At 44.5% G+C, this 16,645-nt stretch overlaps 1 protein-coding gene across 1 annotated transcript in view; it reads left to right on the forward strand.

The window, feature by feature from the left end:
• The window catches only part of LOC310875961 (solute carrier family 24 member 2), a gene marked incomplete at both ends in the record, with an annotated part of 78,605 nt that extends 62,567 nt beyond the window's left edge, over positions 1 to 16,038 (forward strand). The window contains 4 exons of the mRNA XM_083789410.1: positions 9,255 to 9,389; positions 9,888 to 9,977; positions 11,865 to 12,031; positions 15,789 to 16,038. Coding sequence (XP_083645536.1) covers positions 9,255 to 9,389; positions 9,888 to 9,977; positions 11,865 to 12,031; positions 15,789 to 16,038 — 642 coding nt within the window. The remainder of the gene's footprint in view (positions 1 to 9,254; positions 9,390 to 9,887; positions 9,978 to 11,864; positions 12,032 to 15,788) is intronic.
• Between the last annotated feature and the right edge of the window lie 607 nt (positions 16,039 to 16,645).

The following is a 16,645-nucleotide window of genomic DNA, read 5'->3' on the forward strand; positions in this document are numbered from 1 at the left end:
AAAGACCCACCCACTCCAGCCGCGTTCGGTAATCACATTCTTCACTCACCTGCTGCCCTCTACAACCCAGTGCCAAAAAAGGCAACACACACACACAGTCACACACACAGTACACACACGCACACGCGCACACACACACACACCTCACACAAATGCCAACTGCCGCAGTTTGTGCCAGCGTGAGTGAGAACATAGGAAGGCTGCCAGGCCAGCAGAGGGCACAGTGTGGCTGTTTGGGCAAAGAAGAGGACACCAAATCAACAGGCGGAGAATGAGTCAGCGGTGCATCGTGCATCTATCTCTACCTCGCCATGTGATTCTCTCTCCTCACGATAAACATGAGTACAACACTGTGCTGCCATCATGTTAAGAGCAGAACAACTTTATTTATCGTCTCTGTTGCCATTAAAACACCAATAGTTCTAGTGTTCTAATGCAGTATTATGACCCCTGGGTAGGGTTGTCCTAGCCTCGGAAACCCAGACGTTTTTAGTCTGGGGCCGAGTCCACTTCAATTCGGCATAGAGTAGCGCAAACGTCGCTCACTCTCTGCTGATTTCTGATCTTCTGCACCTTTGTTCAATTGACGCACACACGTAGACACACACACACACACACACACACACACACACACACACACACACACACACACACACACACACACACACACACACACACACATCTCTCTCTGTCGCTCTAATTAATTAGGCACAGCAGCTGTGCCTAGTTTCTCCCGGCCTATGCCATAGAAAGCATAGGTGAGTTCCAGTCTACTAATGCAGTGGCTCCTTTCTCACATACACGCACGCAGGCACACAAACAAAACAGATCTACAAGCTCACAACGCATCGCTTTTTTGCTCTGTTTGTGTGACACAGAAAGTAAATATATTAAATATAGAGGATAGAGATGTTTCTGCCAGACAGACAGCAACAACGATATGCCAGCTTCTATATATATATATGCTCAATCAGCCCAACTAAACCTTCCTCGTCCCAGTTATTAGGATTCTAATCCTAGCCTTTGTTAAAGCACTGCTCTCACACCGTACGCCACCACGGTGTAAAGGTGGAGTGATCCTTCCTCAAAAATGAAACTACAGCTGCATCACTCATCTCCGTCCACTGTCCACGTTAACCCATGTAGGCCTGACATCGAAATAAATAAAAAGATCTTCTATATCAGTGGTGCTCAATATTTCATGTCGAGGACCCCCAGAAATGATGTGTAATTGGCCGCGGACCCGTAGAATATATGATGTTCCACGGAACCCCCCCCCCCCCCCCCCCCCCCCCCCCCAGAAGCAAAGATTCGAGTTAAAAAACGTTCACTCTGAAAGAATATGTATTCAAAGACTTGCAACACACACTTTTCACGATTCTTTTCAAAAATAGCTGACCTGCTATGAGCTATTTTCAATAGCTAAAAGTATAACATAATGCTTGGTGCATGGTTCCCGCCCAGAATGGGTTAAAGAATGAGGGGCTCTAATGGTGCTGAAAGCACACGGTGGGCCCCATGCCATACATCACCGGGTTTGGTCCTGCCGGGCTCTGCAAAGGATGATAGATTTGACTCTCAATGCAGATTTCTTTCCTCTCCCACCTTTTCTTTTCTTTCATCCTCCTCGTTAAGCAGTAAATGACTGGCGGGAGAATGGAAGAGATTTCTCCTCACAATAGACCCGCGGAACGGAGTCGCTGAAATTGAACCCCATTTGGCAATAATGACCCGTGTGTTTATTGATCAAGCTCTGCTGCTCTGGGGTTTTTTTTTACATTGATTTATCGCCTCTTCTTGGAGTTAATAATAGGTCTTTGCCGGTGGGATTGCCTTCGCTCACACAGTAGCCCCCCCCTGCACCCCCCCTGAGGGTCGATGCGTTCCAAAAAAATAATAAATTAATCATCATTTTTCAGAGGAACCGTTCCCAATCCCAGCAAAGCACGGTCAGGAACCTGGATGAATTGGTGACGTCTCCATTGTGACCATGATCAAGCCTAATGCCTCTGTGGCTGTACCTCAGCGTAGGGTCCAGGGACCACCTAGTCTAATGTCTATGTGGCTGTACCTCAGCGTAAGGTCCAGGGACCACCTAGTCTAATGTCTATGTGGCTGTACCTCAGCGTAGGGTCCAGGGACCACCTCTGTGGCTGTACCTCAGCGTAGGGTCCAGGGACCACCTCTGTGGCTGTACCTCAGCGTAGGGTCCAGGGACCACCTCTGTGGCTGTACCTCAGCGTAGGGTCCAGGGACCACCTAGCCTCAGTCCCAGCCTTACTCGAGTCATCTGCGAATAAAAAAAAGCCTGGTCAACATGACCTATAAGGCAAGGAGGTGCCTAGCCTGTAGCGGGCGTTTGAACTTCCCCTGGCTGGAAGTTGTCATTCTTCCGCTCTCGCCAAATTCCAGCACTTCCGTTTTTTAGGCACTCAACAGTGTAGGTCTTGCCCAGCGTGAGGAGTCGGGACCACCAGGGGATCCTGGTCCTGGTACCAGATACGTTGTTTCTGACCCGACAGCACCGATAATATTCCGTGTGGCTTTGTATAGCCTTTGTACCTGCACAGTGTGACTGACCCCTGCTGGTCCCTGGGCGCCAGTGTTGTTTTTGGCAGCAAATTTCTATTTTAGTTTAGTCATAGTCTTTGGACTGAAACTTCATTTAGTTTTAGTCACATTTTAGTCACCTGGAACGTCTTAGTGTTAGTCTAGTTTTGGTCGACTAAATGTCATAAGATTTTAGTCGACTAAATCTACAGTTGATTTAGTCGACTAAAATGTATTTTGGCGGGTCTTGATGCCGTCGTAATGAGTGTTTTTTTATACTTGCTGAAAATAGCCGATCTACAAGCTCACAACGCGTCGACGCGTTGTGAGCTTGTAGATCGGCTATTTTCAGCATGCAACCAAGTGTAAAATGACTTATACTGGATCTCTTGTCCACTAGTCCCTTCCTAACATTTTAGTCTAGTTTTTATTTGTCGAGGAAATTGTCAGTATATTTAGTCTTATAGTTTTAGTCATCGTAGCTTAGTTTTCATTTAGTTTCCATTTGTTTTTGTCAGTGAAAATAGGTAGTCGACGAACATTTTTCATCTTAGTTTTATAGTCGACGAAAACAACACTGGTCCCCGCACCGGGTGTTGAGAAGCAGCGTCCTCTGTGTGTGTGTGTGTGTGTGTGTGTGTGTGTGTGTGTGTGCTGCTATTCTTAGCATCGTGTCCCACACTGACTGCACCCTCCTGAGTCAGGCAGGAATAGGGCTGAGGAGCGGCTCACACGCCTCCTAACGCGTCGTCAGAGTTAATTGTTCAATTCCTCCTGGATGCCTTGGTAACCCAGACCGGAGAATAGGGAGATGGCACAGAGGTCAAAGTGAAAAATCTCTTCTTTTTTTATTAATGGCTAAAACCACTGGGACTTCTTGAGCTGACGGAAAGGAACAGCTTATATATCCCTAAACAAGATAAATTATTAATTAAAGTGACTTTTTATGAGACCAGTGCATGTGGTGATGTGTAGCGTAATGTTTATCGCTTCTTCAATCTTTTACATTTTCTTCAAAGATTGATTAGACTTGGTTTAACGGATGAGTTGCTTTCCTTTTTTTCTCTTTCTTTTAGCCCATTTAGGCCTGACGTCGAGAAAAAAAAAAAAAAATGTCTTCAAAATTCTGACAGTTTTCTGATATCCTAGATGTTTCTGTATCAGTGGTGCTCGATATTTCATGTCAAGGAAAAAAATATATATGTAATTGGCCACCGACCCCCATCTGAAAATATGTTTTTCCAGAAGCAAAGATTTTAGTTAAAAACGTTCGCTCTGAAAGAATATATATTCAAAGATTTGTGCCCGCATTTTCACGATTTTTCAAAAATAGCAGACCTACAAGCTCGTAGCGCGGCACTCGGTGCCGCGCTACGAGCTTGTAGGTCTGCTATTTTTCAATAGCTAAAAGTATAACATAATGCTTTACAAAACACCAAAAGGGGTTCACGCTCAGAGTAGATTATGGTATAAACTGTTCCTATATTTAACGTCTTTGAATATTCATGACAGCATATAAAGCTAATCATGTTTTCCTTTTTAAAGAGTGTGAAGTGTGAAGCATGAAGTCGATAGCAACCAACAGGCTTTATGAGTCACCCTATAAACCCTCTTCTTCCACCACGACGGTGTCACAGAGCCAAAGGTTCTTTTCAGAGAACCCAGTGGGTGTCGATGGGCCACGAACCAGAACCAGAACACAGCGTTTGTTTTCATTTTGGGTTTTTTCCTGCACTGCCAAGTTGTAATGAGAATTCACAACCAGATGGAGCTTATTATGTGTCAGCCCAATGCAAGTCCATGCCAATACTGGTGAAAAGCAATTTCTTGGGTTATAACCGAAAGAGAAAATATGTTTTTCCGTCTCTAATTCGTTTAGATTAGAAGACACGGGCATCACCACGTGACACCGATACTGCAGTGTCAAATGATTATTCGAAAAGGGGAGAGACTAAATAGAGCCTGCCATGAGTTTATTAATCAGTATAAGCTAGTGATAATGTTCAGGTTGGTATAAGCTGGCAAAGCTGCCATGATGTTGTGAATGCTGCTCTTTTTGGACCATTTTTAAATGACTTCAGCCAAAGCCACTCAGGGGAACAACAAATTTAACAAATGTCAGACGCCCTCCGTAGCCCTGCTGGGCCTGGTAGAAATCGATGCCTTAAGGCTTGATAGTGGCACCAACTGAGGCACCACGGGACAGGAAAGGGAACCCAAAGGTGTTGACATTTGGGGAACAAAATCTGCACAGGGAGCACCAGCTCCGTGGGGGCACTTAATTCAGTCTGCAAGCGTCCAAATTATACATCAATGCTTCAGTGAGTAATGAGTGTGACAGAACAATGGCATGCGCGACAGAAGTCAAGCGTTATTCATAGTCTGGATTTTCGGTGGTGAGGTGACCGCCGAACTACAACATGACGTCACGAGCCGCGGTGAAGAGCAAGCCACCGCCCCAGCCCTTCTCTCTGTTTTTACTCACCACCGCTCAACGTTATTTCAGCTCCGGTGGTCAGCTCACCACCAATTCCTAATGCATTTTTCCCAAAGACATTTAAAAAAGTATTTATTTAAAGACCTTTTAAGCGTCGTACAAAGCCAACTAGAGTTGTGACAAATCATGACAACAAACACAATATTTTGGACCAAACCAATAATTACAAAGAAGAAGCACTTCGGCCCAATTATTTGTTCGGTCATGGTTTGTCACAACTCGAGTTGGCTTAAAAGGTCTTTAAATACATTACTCTATTATGGGAAAAATGCATTGGGAATTATTTCCTGGGCCTGGCGTCGTCATGAAAGGGGGCGGGACTGCGACGCTCTATAGAGCCACACAGTAAAGAAATGAAACAGGACCTTGTCGGACATGCAGGCGAGGGGGAGGGAATTCAAGAGGAACCTCTGGTTGTTGACCTATAGCTACAGGAGCCTGGCACTGATCCTAATTACCACCCAACCTGTATTCCCAGCGGACGAGGACGAGGACTGATGACCGCTGGGACTCAGTGATGACCGCTGGGACAGATTACGCCGTGGTCCGTCTTGAGGGGGGGTCTGTCGGGGTCAATTTAGCTAATGATCAAGGCCATCGATTAACATTAGCGACATTAAAGTCTGCCACTAAGCTTAGCCAAATTCAGGATATATACTGTACTGCCTTGTCACAGTAATGGTGTTTTACCTGAGGCGTTCATGGGTTACGTTCTTAACCCCCTGGGTGGATATTTGAATCATTTGAATCCTGGATATATATTTCTTTTTTTGTACGGATTGTGCACACAATTTGAGACTTTAGGAGAGGCAGGTGGTTAAATATTATTTGCCAACTTCTCACTGCTTTCTGTCCACCTTAATTAAATGATGCTGCAGTAACATTATCTGACTGATTAGATAGATAGCGTTCCAAACATCAAAGTGTTCCAGGCGTGTTTACACCTTATGCTGTTTTTCCTACATCCAGATAACATCTGGATAGAGACTAAACATGAATACCAGCTGTTTAAAAGGGCCACCAGGTTGTTAAATAAGTCATATACAGTAATACAGTACAGTAGCAAAATGTTGTCATTCTTCACACCGTGAACTATAACAGCTATGAAAACCTCTCAGTTTGCAACACCTCTGCAGCGTAAAATAGCTACAACAAAAACCTGAGATTTGGGGTTTAGAACCCAGCCTACTGATGGATAACAATACAGCCATCTGGATATGAAGAGGGGACACAATGCAGAGTGCTGAGCAGAGGCAATGCCAGGCCTTTTGTGTCGCGGCAGCCCGATCGCCAAGGTTACCAGGAAGGATGCGACTGCAGTGTCTCCCATTCAAGGACAAAAACGTGTGGAATTCAACGTCGTCCTCAGAGAGAGAGGCCATCTTTAAAGTCCTCTCCCTCTCTCTCTCTGCCTCCTCCTGTCTGTTTGATGTATCTGATAAGGTCAACACTTTGGCTCTCTTCCTAGAGACAAAGTAGATGCTCCGAACGCAAATATATCTCTGGATCAAATCCAGCCTCAACCTGGACCTTCTAGAGAACCCTATAGTCTATACATCGGCCTTTCCCAATCAGCTTTTCTAACGCCTGTCCCAATAAAGAAGACAAACGATACAAGGAGTGGACTGTCCACTCTGCTTATTAAAAATAAAACAAAAGAAGATTTTTTTTTTTTTCTCTACAAGATCGCTGGATTTCATGAGATCAGTGATGTAAATAGGTTTTCAATGTAATGAGTGATTAGATGAGTTCCGGGGACGTTTTATGAGTCCCACTTCAACGACGTTAGAATAATACGAAGAATTGGCTAAATTAACAAACATAAAAGTATCCAAAAATTGTACAATACTTGAGTACAATGTACTTAGTTACTTCCCCACCAATGCTGTTAAAGGAGAATTCCATGCTAGAAGGCTTTCTTACCTTTATTTGTCCCAAACAGAGGTCCAGGTGTTATTTTGTGAAAAGAGTGCATTATTGGCTATTTCCCCTAATATAAGCCCTCAATGGGGGTTGGGTTTTTGTGCTAATTCGCTTATGTTCTTCGAAATAAGTAGTAAAGTGTGCCGCTTGGGATACTATTTACATTATGAAGATTAAAAAATATTTTTTTTTGAAGGATGGAAATAAGCAAATTAGCACAATGCCCCATGCAATTCAATTAAATTAAATTCATTGAGGGCTTATGGTAGAGGAAATAGCCAAAATGGGCTTTTGCTAAAAATAACACCTGGACCTCTTTGGTGGGGACGTAACAACTACAAATAAAGGTACGAAAGCCTTCTAGTATGGAATTTTAGATACATTACATATATACCGTAATTTCCGGACTATAAGCCGCACCTGAATATAAGCCGCACCAGCCAAATTTAGGGAAAGTCCCATATACAAGCCGCACCGGACTATAAGCCACACCGGACTATAAGCCGCAGCTACGTTAGCTCAGAGCCTGAGATGGCTCTGCGTTAGCTGTAAAAATCCATAGATTAGCCGCACCGTTGTATAAGCCGCAGGGTTCAAATCATGGGTAAAAAGCCGCGGCTTATAGTCCGGAAATTACGGTAAATACAAAATGTTTTGCCCAGTATGTAATGTAATGACAACTCCCCTACATTTTATATGTATTTTTTTGTTTACATTTGCTTGGCATCACTCAGAGGAGGGTTTAGGGACAGGTTTAGGGACAGCGTTGTCTCTAGATGGGGCGCTGTGTGCCGTGCGTGTGTGGACCTGCTCTCTGAGTCCCAGAGGCCATCTGTCCTCCTGTATAATTGGATACAAAGGGATCCTTTGACGGCTTTGTACTCTCAGTAGGGCTTGTGTTTTGTTTTGTTTTGTTTAGTGCCGATTAAAGTTTATACAGTATGTCATGTTGTGCATGATTAAGCGGGTTTGGTCTGCAATATATCCGCTACAAATGCCAATCTATATTTAACACCCCGATCGCCCGGGGTTATTTAATCCATCAAATCATAGCGCCCGGCGATTCATAGTAGCGGAGCACTTTTACCGTAATACACGATCTTTGCTTAGAATTAGACGTTATAGATCAAGAGTTATTAACGTTTTTAGATTTTCGGTCTCGTCGGCTAAACACTGGGGGAACATTTTCGATGACGTCCCACTGTTGCGCAACATCGAGTGTCGCGCAACAGGCGCTCCCAAGGCTGTGGAGCGATGCGATCGGTTTTGATATCAATAATCTCCGTCTTTTTTATCAATCTTCGTCCTGGGCGCTGCTGGGTGTTACTAATTGAACGGACGGTGAACTTCGTCCTGGGCGATCGGGGTGTTAACCATGTGAACCCTAGCGTTCCAGTTATTTTCTGCCAAAAATAGGTGATCCATAATAGGCTCATCGGCTTGTAAATTGTCTATTTTCACGAAGGGGTTTTAGTCAGACTAATCAATGTAGTTGATTATAGAAAATCTATTATAATTCATTATGTTGATTCTTTGATATATAATTTGATTAACCTACATGAGCAGAATTAAGTCGGTTGTTGGTTCTGAAGATTGATTTCGATAGGTTTTTGGTTAACTGACCAACCCTACTGTACTTACTGCAGACATTTCGTCCATAACGTTGGAGAGAGAGAGAGAGAGAGAGAGAGAGAGACAGTAAAGGTCTTTGACCTGAACTGTCATTAACATTCCAGTCATTCCTGATAAATCCAACCAAGGTTTGTGCTGCTGGTGTCTTCAGTCGCAGACCTCCGCAGGCTCGGTGCAATCTCCGAAAATCTGTCATTAAAACGGCTCCTTCCCAAAGTCATCCCCGAGCAAGGACACTCCGGCTGCCAGGTCTTGCATCAATCTCTTCCCCCAGTCCACTTTTCTTTTTCTTTTTTTCAATCCTGAAGTGCCCGCCCGGCATCACAATTGTCACGGGCGTTCCAGGACAGTCGCTAGGAGAGCTACACCTCCGACTGAACCGAGTGAGCAACGTGAAGGAGTTGACTCCCCCCCCCCCCCCCCCCCCCGATGGAATGATGCTTCAAACGCACAGTGAATAAAATAATCCATTGGTCGGACATAGCCAGCCAGCCAGGGACACACAAAGCTGTCTATAGGAGTGGTGGCACCACTCAAACATTATGAAAACCATGACCCAGATTGTTCTTTTCTCTTTGGTTAATCCGCCTCTCTCTCTCTCTCTCTCTCTCTCTCTCTCTCTGTATCTCTCTCTGTGTCTCTCTCTCATCAGACTGAGGATGAGGAGGAGGAGGACCAGCCTCTGAGCCTGTCCTGGCCGGAGACCTGCCGCAAACGCTTCACCTACCTCCTCATCATGCCTATCATTCTCCCCCTGTGGCTCACGCTGCCTGATGTCAGGAAGATGGTGCGTGTACTGTGTGTGTGCGTGTGTGCGTGCGTGCGTGTGTGCGTGCGTGTGTGTGCGTGTGAATTAATGATTTTTTTTTTCATGTCCTGTCCTAAAGACCTATCCCTTACGGGATTATAAAACACCAAAAAAACAAATAAACAATATCACATTCACTTCCTGAACACATAAGAAATAAGAGAGTATTTGGTTAATAACCCAAACAGAAATTCTTTGTCCGTTTGTCCCACGCTTAAGTATTCTGCAAGTGAGAATATCTTACGTTCTAAAGTCCAAGTCCAATCATTCTGCATCACTTAACCATATCAGCTCCGGGTTTCCACACCTAGTAAACTTTTTTTTTTTACGTACTTCATAATATAAAGGGCATGCGTACGGTACGGTATGCGCAATTCTCTTGGTCAAAAAGGACAATCTTCCATTTGTATGAAATTAACCTGACCTTTGAGTTCATCATGTTTTGCTATATTTCTTTCCCTCTTATCATTTCTCTAGTCCGCAAAGAAGTTCTTCCCGATCAGTTTCATCGGAGCCATCTGCTGGATTGCAGCCTTCTCCTACCTGATGGTGTGGTGGGCTCACCAGGTATGTACTGTACTGTACTGTACTGTATGTTTTTACCGCTTTGAGGCCTGGCCGTGTCTCAGCGGTCCAGGTAACCTTGGCTGGTAATCCAGTCTGGCAGTGTGCCGTGGGCTAGACTCCCGATCCCGACGGCCTCTACTGCCATGTCTTCCTCATTACTCACTGCTCATTCCTCACTCCCCCATCTCTCTCCTCATGTCCTGTCAGCCTACGGTCTGTCCCTCCATAAAATATATACAAAATAAAGGCGAAAGCCACAAAAAAATAAACATAAAAAACAAAAATGAGTTCCGACCACTTATTGAGGTTGGAGGAGAGAAATCACACGTTTTTTGTTATGATCACAGTAAAGCAATTATTACAACTTGTGGGATATCATTGCGCCTCGTATAAATTAATTTGCCTTAATTTGCCCACTACACCATTGCTTACAACAGGGAAGTATTATCTTTTTGGCAGAGAACCAACAATAAAGGTATCAAAATAAACCCCCAAATTCTGTCAAATCATGGTAGGTGTAGAAGCCGTCCTCCTCACTGTTTTGTTTGTATATTATTATAGTATAATTATCATGATTGTTAATATTTAGCATTATTTGTCATTATTTTTCATTGGTTTATTGGATTATTTCTGCGCACCATTAAGGGCACGGCTCCCAGCAAGGGCATACTGTATGTAGGCCTGGGTGGTTGGGGAATGGCATGCACCATGGGAGGGTGGACAGATGTTTTTAGGCCTGGGTGATTGGGGAATGGCATGCACCATGGGAGGGTGGACAGATGTTTTTAGGCCTGGGTGGTTGGGGAATGGCATGCACCATGGGAGGGTGGACAGATGTTTTTAGGCCTGGGTGGTTGGGGAATGGCATGCACCCCATGGGAGGGTGGACAGATGTTTTTAGGCCTTGGTGGTTGGGGAATGGCATGCACCATGGGAGGGTGGACAGATGTTTTTAGGCCTGGGTGATTGGGGAATGGCATGCACCATGGGAGGGTGGACAGATGTTTTTAGGCCTGGGTGATTGGGGAATGGCATGCACCCATGGGAGGGTGGACAGATGTTTTTAGGCCTGGGTGGTTGGGGAATGGCATGCACCATGGGAGGGTGGACAGATGTTTTTAGGCCTGGGTGATTGGGGAATGGCATGCACCCATGGGAGGGTGGACAGATGTTTTTAGGCCTGGGTGGTTGGGGAATGGCATGCACCTGGCAGGGTGGACAGATGTTTCTGCCATCACAGACAGAACAGTACTATAAGGCAGTGGTTCCCAAACTTTTTCGTGTCAAGGACCCCCAAATCAACATGTATTAGGCCACGGACCCCCCCATTTGAAAACGTATGCCAGTGACCCCGACAAGGGAGGATTGTTACGGCTCTAGCAGTGATTCCGAAACATCAATTACATGAACCCCCCAGTTTGACATGCATTATGCTACGGACCCTCAATGGCATTTCTATCTCTGAGACCCCAATTTATATTGTAAAATCAATGTTAATTTACAAATTATCATTTAGCTGGGTCCCCCCTGGAACTCCCTCAAGTACCCCTGGGGGTCCCCGGACCCCACTTTGGGAACCACTGGTAAAGCTATTTTGTACCAATGCACTTTAATTAAAGGTTAAGTAAAATCCCATGGCCTATATTATAGTATAATATAGTTCGCACATATATAGAGTTTCGCACAATAGCCTACAACCTCACACAACACTTTGCGATGTGTCGTGAGCTTGTAGATCAGCTACCCCCCCCCCCCCCCCCCCTTTATTTTATTTTATTAAAAAGAAAAATAATAAAAAGATAACATGTCTCTTTTGGTGTCTCTTGGTGCTGTGCCCCGTTAATCGCTACACATCCACACATACTTATTTTTTTTCCCCCTCCGCAGGTTGGAGAGACAATTGGGATTACGGAGGAGATTATGGGCCTGACCATATTAGCAGCTGGCACCTCCATCCCTGACCTCATCACCAGCGTTATCGTGGCACGCAAGGGACTCGGCGACATGGCGGTCTCCAGCTCGGTGGGCTCCAACATCTTCGACATCACAGTCGGGTATGTGTCGGAACCAGCCAGGGATGGTTGACGATGGAGAGGGGCCACTATATTTCCACACTCACTCCAGAGGGGCCCTGATCTTTTATGGAGTGATACATGAAGATATTGATTGAATATTCCCTCGTTTAAAACCTTTGATTCTTATAATGACACCGACGAGAGTTTGAAAGACCAATAGTGTGGTACGAGGTGTATTTCCGTAGGATTCTTTTGCTAAAAGTGATTTTTTTGCTTTGTTGGCTTTCATAGGGACCAAACTGTCAGAAAATGATGGGGTTCAAATTTTCCCGACCCCCACCCCTTATTTGGGGGGTCATATATTTTGGGACCTCCCATAATAGTACGCCAGACAATTAATGTCCGATTTTCATAATATTAGGGTTGTTTTATAGGTTTTTTAATATTCTGAGTTGATTTCTTACACTTTGAAAGTAGCCAGAATAATCTTTTCTGACTTTTGGTTGGGGTCTTTCTTCACCCGGGGCCCCCCGGACTCATCTCAGTACTCATTACATTCCTCGCTCTGCTCCTGTTCCAGAACAATGTCAAATTAGATAATAATTTAAGCATTAAAAGTTTTTATAGCTGGGCACTGATTACAAAAAAGGGTAGTAGTTAATACCAGGGGTCTTCCACAGGGGGCCGGGATTAGTTTTGCCCCTATTCTTGCACCCATATATGTGATTGGCAAGTATTTCGAATAGTATTAGAATATCTTGCGTTTATGTAAAGTACTTTGATAGTTTATTAGTATTCTACCATTATTGTTGACAGATGTTACTGCAGGGAATAAAGGTATTGCAACTTCTCACTTTGGGCACGAACGTGTCCATTTCACACACTGCGCTCACACTAACAACACAACACACACAGTGTTGAGCAGCTGCACCGTCCCTTGCAACCTGCTTTGCAACCACATTTGATGATCTCAAGTACTGCCTTTGGAGCAGGGAGGGCAAGACACCTGACTGGAACATACCCTCCACTGTCTGAATTCCATCCATTTTATTCGATTAGTGGAAGCTCAGGGAAATCTGTCAGGTATGAATGACTTATCTCGCATTGTGGAGGACCCGCTAGGGGTCATGTGCCCCCTGTGGAAGACCCCTGGTATTGGCTACTACTATTTTTATCAGAGCCCAGCTACAAATACTTTTATGCTTCATTTATGATCTAATTTGACAATATTCTATAGCAGGAGCAGAGCAAGGAATGTAATGAGAACTGGGATAGGCCCAGGGGTCAGTCCGGGAGGTCCCAGGTGAGGAAACACCCCTACCAAAAGTCAAAAAAGTTTCTTCTGACCACTTTAAAAGTTTAAGAAATCAACTCAGAATGTTTTAAAACATACAAAACAATTCTAATATTATGAAAATCAGACATTAACTGGCTGGCATACTGTTCTGGGAGGTCCCAAATAGATGACCCCCCCAGAAACGGGGTGGGGGTCGGGAAAATTTGAACCCCATAATTTTCTCATAGTTTGGACTCTATAGAACCAAGATCTGCAAAAAAATCAATTTTAGCACAAAAATCCTACGGGAGCAGTTTTTTTGACGCCTCGTACCACACTACAAATGACCAGTTTATAAAGTACGATGATCGAGTTAGTCAGAGACGTGCAGAGAGTGTTAGAGGGGCAGGGGCTGAAATCCCCTGAAAGAGGGCACTTTAGGACAAAAAATTTGAAAATAGCGATCAGCAATTTTTTTTGCTATATTTGAGTTGAAATCCTGAAAAAAATGTGGCCATTTTTTATTTATTTTTAATCCTGAAAATTAACATTTTTATTCAATTTCAAATGAATTTAGTTATAGTGGTTCGGTATTTCACTGTTTTTTTCATTGGCGCGTTTGACTGTGGCGGCGGCGGTGGCTCAGGGGTAGAGTGCCTGGATGGTAACCGTAAGGTTGCCAGTTCAAACCCGGGCTCCCCCAGAGTTACTGTCGAAGTGTCCTTGAGCAAGACACTGAACCCCTAATTGCTCCTGATGTGCTAGTTGGTGCCTTGCATGGTTTCCTCTGCCATCGGTGTATGAATGGGTGAATGTAATGCACAATCTCTGTAAAGCGCCTTGGATAAAGGCGCTATATAAATGCACCATTTACCATTTACTGTCAAGGTTTCAGCCTCCATAGGAAGAAACCCTAAATACAAAGGGAAGACAACATTGCACAACAACCACACCAAGGGGTCTAATGAAGTACTGTCACCTCATAAACACATGACATAACAACCACACCAAGGGGTCTAACTAGTACTGTCACCTCATAAACACATGACATAACAACCACACTAAGGGCTCTAATGAAGTACTGTCACCTCATAAACACATGACATAACAACCACACCAAGGGGTCTAACTAGTACTGACACCTCATAAACACATGACATAACAACCACACCAAGGGCTCTAATGAAGTACGGTCACCTCATAAACACATGACATAACAACCACACCAAGGTCTCTAATGAAGTACTGTCACCTCATAAACACATGACATAACAACCACACCAAGGGCTCTAATGAAGTACTGTCACCTCATAAACACATGACATAACAACCACACCAAGGGCTCTAATGAAGTACTGTCACCTCATAAACACATGACATAACAACCACACCAAGGGCTCTAATGAAGTACTGTCACCTCATAAACACATGACATAACAACCACACCAAGGGCTCTAATGAAGTACGGTCACCTCATAAACACATGACATAACAACCACACCAAGGGCTCCGATGAAGTACTGTCACCTCATAAACGCATGAAAAACTGGGAGAAATACAAAAATCACGACACTCCATCTTTAAGTACAATACTGCTTGAGTTGAAGTACTTTCCACCGCTGTACGGAGCCATATTAAGTATCATTAATTTGAAAGGATCAGTTTGGAGGTCTGGTTAGTTTATGCTTGAGAGGAAACAGCCTTAGTGTTTTCATTACCTCCTTCCTTTTTCCTGCAGTCACGTGACTTTTAGCACAAGATTTAGAATCACTGCTCTACTTCATTTGGACACGACTGCTTGAGATTCAACAATGCTTATTTTTTTATTTTTTTTAGACGCTGGCAATACGCATTATTATGAGCACGAACAATGCAGCTGCATATTCTATTTTTTTTGCCAGATTTAAGATGGCTAAAGATTATATTGGATGAAAACGACATGCGTGCGTCATTGTCTATTAACGACATGAATTAAATAATATGAATCTCCTACTGTACGACGTCGTCGTACAGTATCAGTGGTGTAAAATAACTAAGTACTTAAGTACAATTGTGAGGTATTTGTAGTTTACTTGAGTGTTTCCAATTTCCAATACTTTAACTTTTACTTTTAAATGTAATTTTAGTCCAGTTTCAGTCGACTAAATATCATAAGATTTTAGTCGACTAAATCTGCGGTTGATTTAGTCGACTAAAATGTATTTTGGCGGGCCTTGATGCCGTCGTAATGAATTTACACTACAAGGATCGGCTATTTTCAGCATGCAACCAAGTGTAAAATGACTTATACTGGATCTCTTGTCCACTAATTCCTTCCTAGGATTTTAGTCTAGTTTTTATCTGTTGACGAAATTGTCAGTATATTTATTTCTTTAGTTTTAGTCATCATAGCTTAGTTTTCATTTAGTTTAGTTAGTTTTTAGGAGAGAGGGAGAGGTGCCCCACCGGGGACCCCGCCCACACGGAGTTGCACCACTTCAGTTCACACGGTTGTGACTGTTTTTCCCCTCTCTCACACAGGCTGCCGTTCCCCTGGCTCCTGTGGTCCTTCATCAACGGCATGAAGCCGGTGCAAGTCAGCTCCAACGGGCTCTTCTGCGCCATCGTCCTCCTCTTCGCCATGCTCATCTTCGTCATCATCTCCATCGCCGCCTGCAAGTGGCGCATGAGCAAGCTGCTGGGCTTCATCATGTTCCTGCTGTACTTCGTCTTCCTGGTGGTGAGCGTCATGCTCGAGGACAAGGTCATCGCCTGCCCCATATCCGTCTGAGGGCCAATCCACTCGCCAGTACCCCCCGACACGCACACGCGTTGCACGCGCGCACACACGCACACACACGCACACACACACACACACGCACACGCACGCACACACGCACGCACACACACCTTCCCCTCCTCCCCCTACTACCTACCCAATCGCAACCTGTCATTGATCCACAGAGATCACCCTAACCGCCACCACCACCACCACCACCATCCTCCCTGTCTAGCCCAACCAACCAACCAACCAACCACCACACCCTCTCAACGTTCACTCTGTCCTGGAACCTCGGCCCCGCGCTCTGGATTAAAGAAAGCCCCAAAGGGAACAGATCGAGAGAAGGACTTGGTCTTTGTGGAGAAAAAATAAATAAAAGCCAAGTTTCCCTTTATTTTTAAATGAATCTAAAACTTGCGAATGCTGTCCTTCTCACTGGAATGTACATTGATTTATTTTGAGCCAGCTGGGGGGCGGGTGGCGGGTTTGGGTGGGGCGGGGGTTTGGGGACGGTAGTCGACGCCAGCTTCAGCGGAAGCCTCTGACTACTTAGACTTTTATGTGTTTATTTAATTCCGTTTGAGGGGAAGGGAGTCGTGGTGGTGGTGTGTGCATT

Source organism: Protomyctophum parallelum, assembly GCF_964188405.1.
Source record: "Protomyctophum parallelum genome assembly, chromosome: 18".
NCBI classification, from domain to species: Eukaryota; Metazoa; Chordata; class Actinopteri; order Myctophiformes; family Myctophidae; genus Protomyctophum; species Protomyctophum parallelum.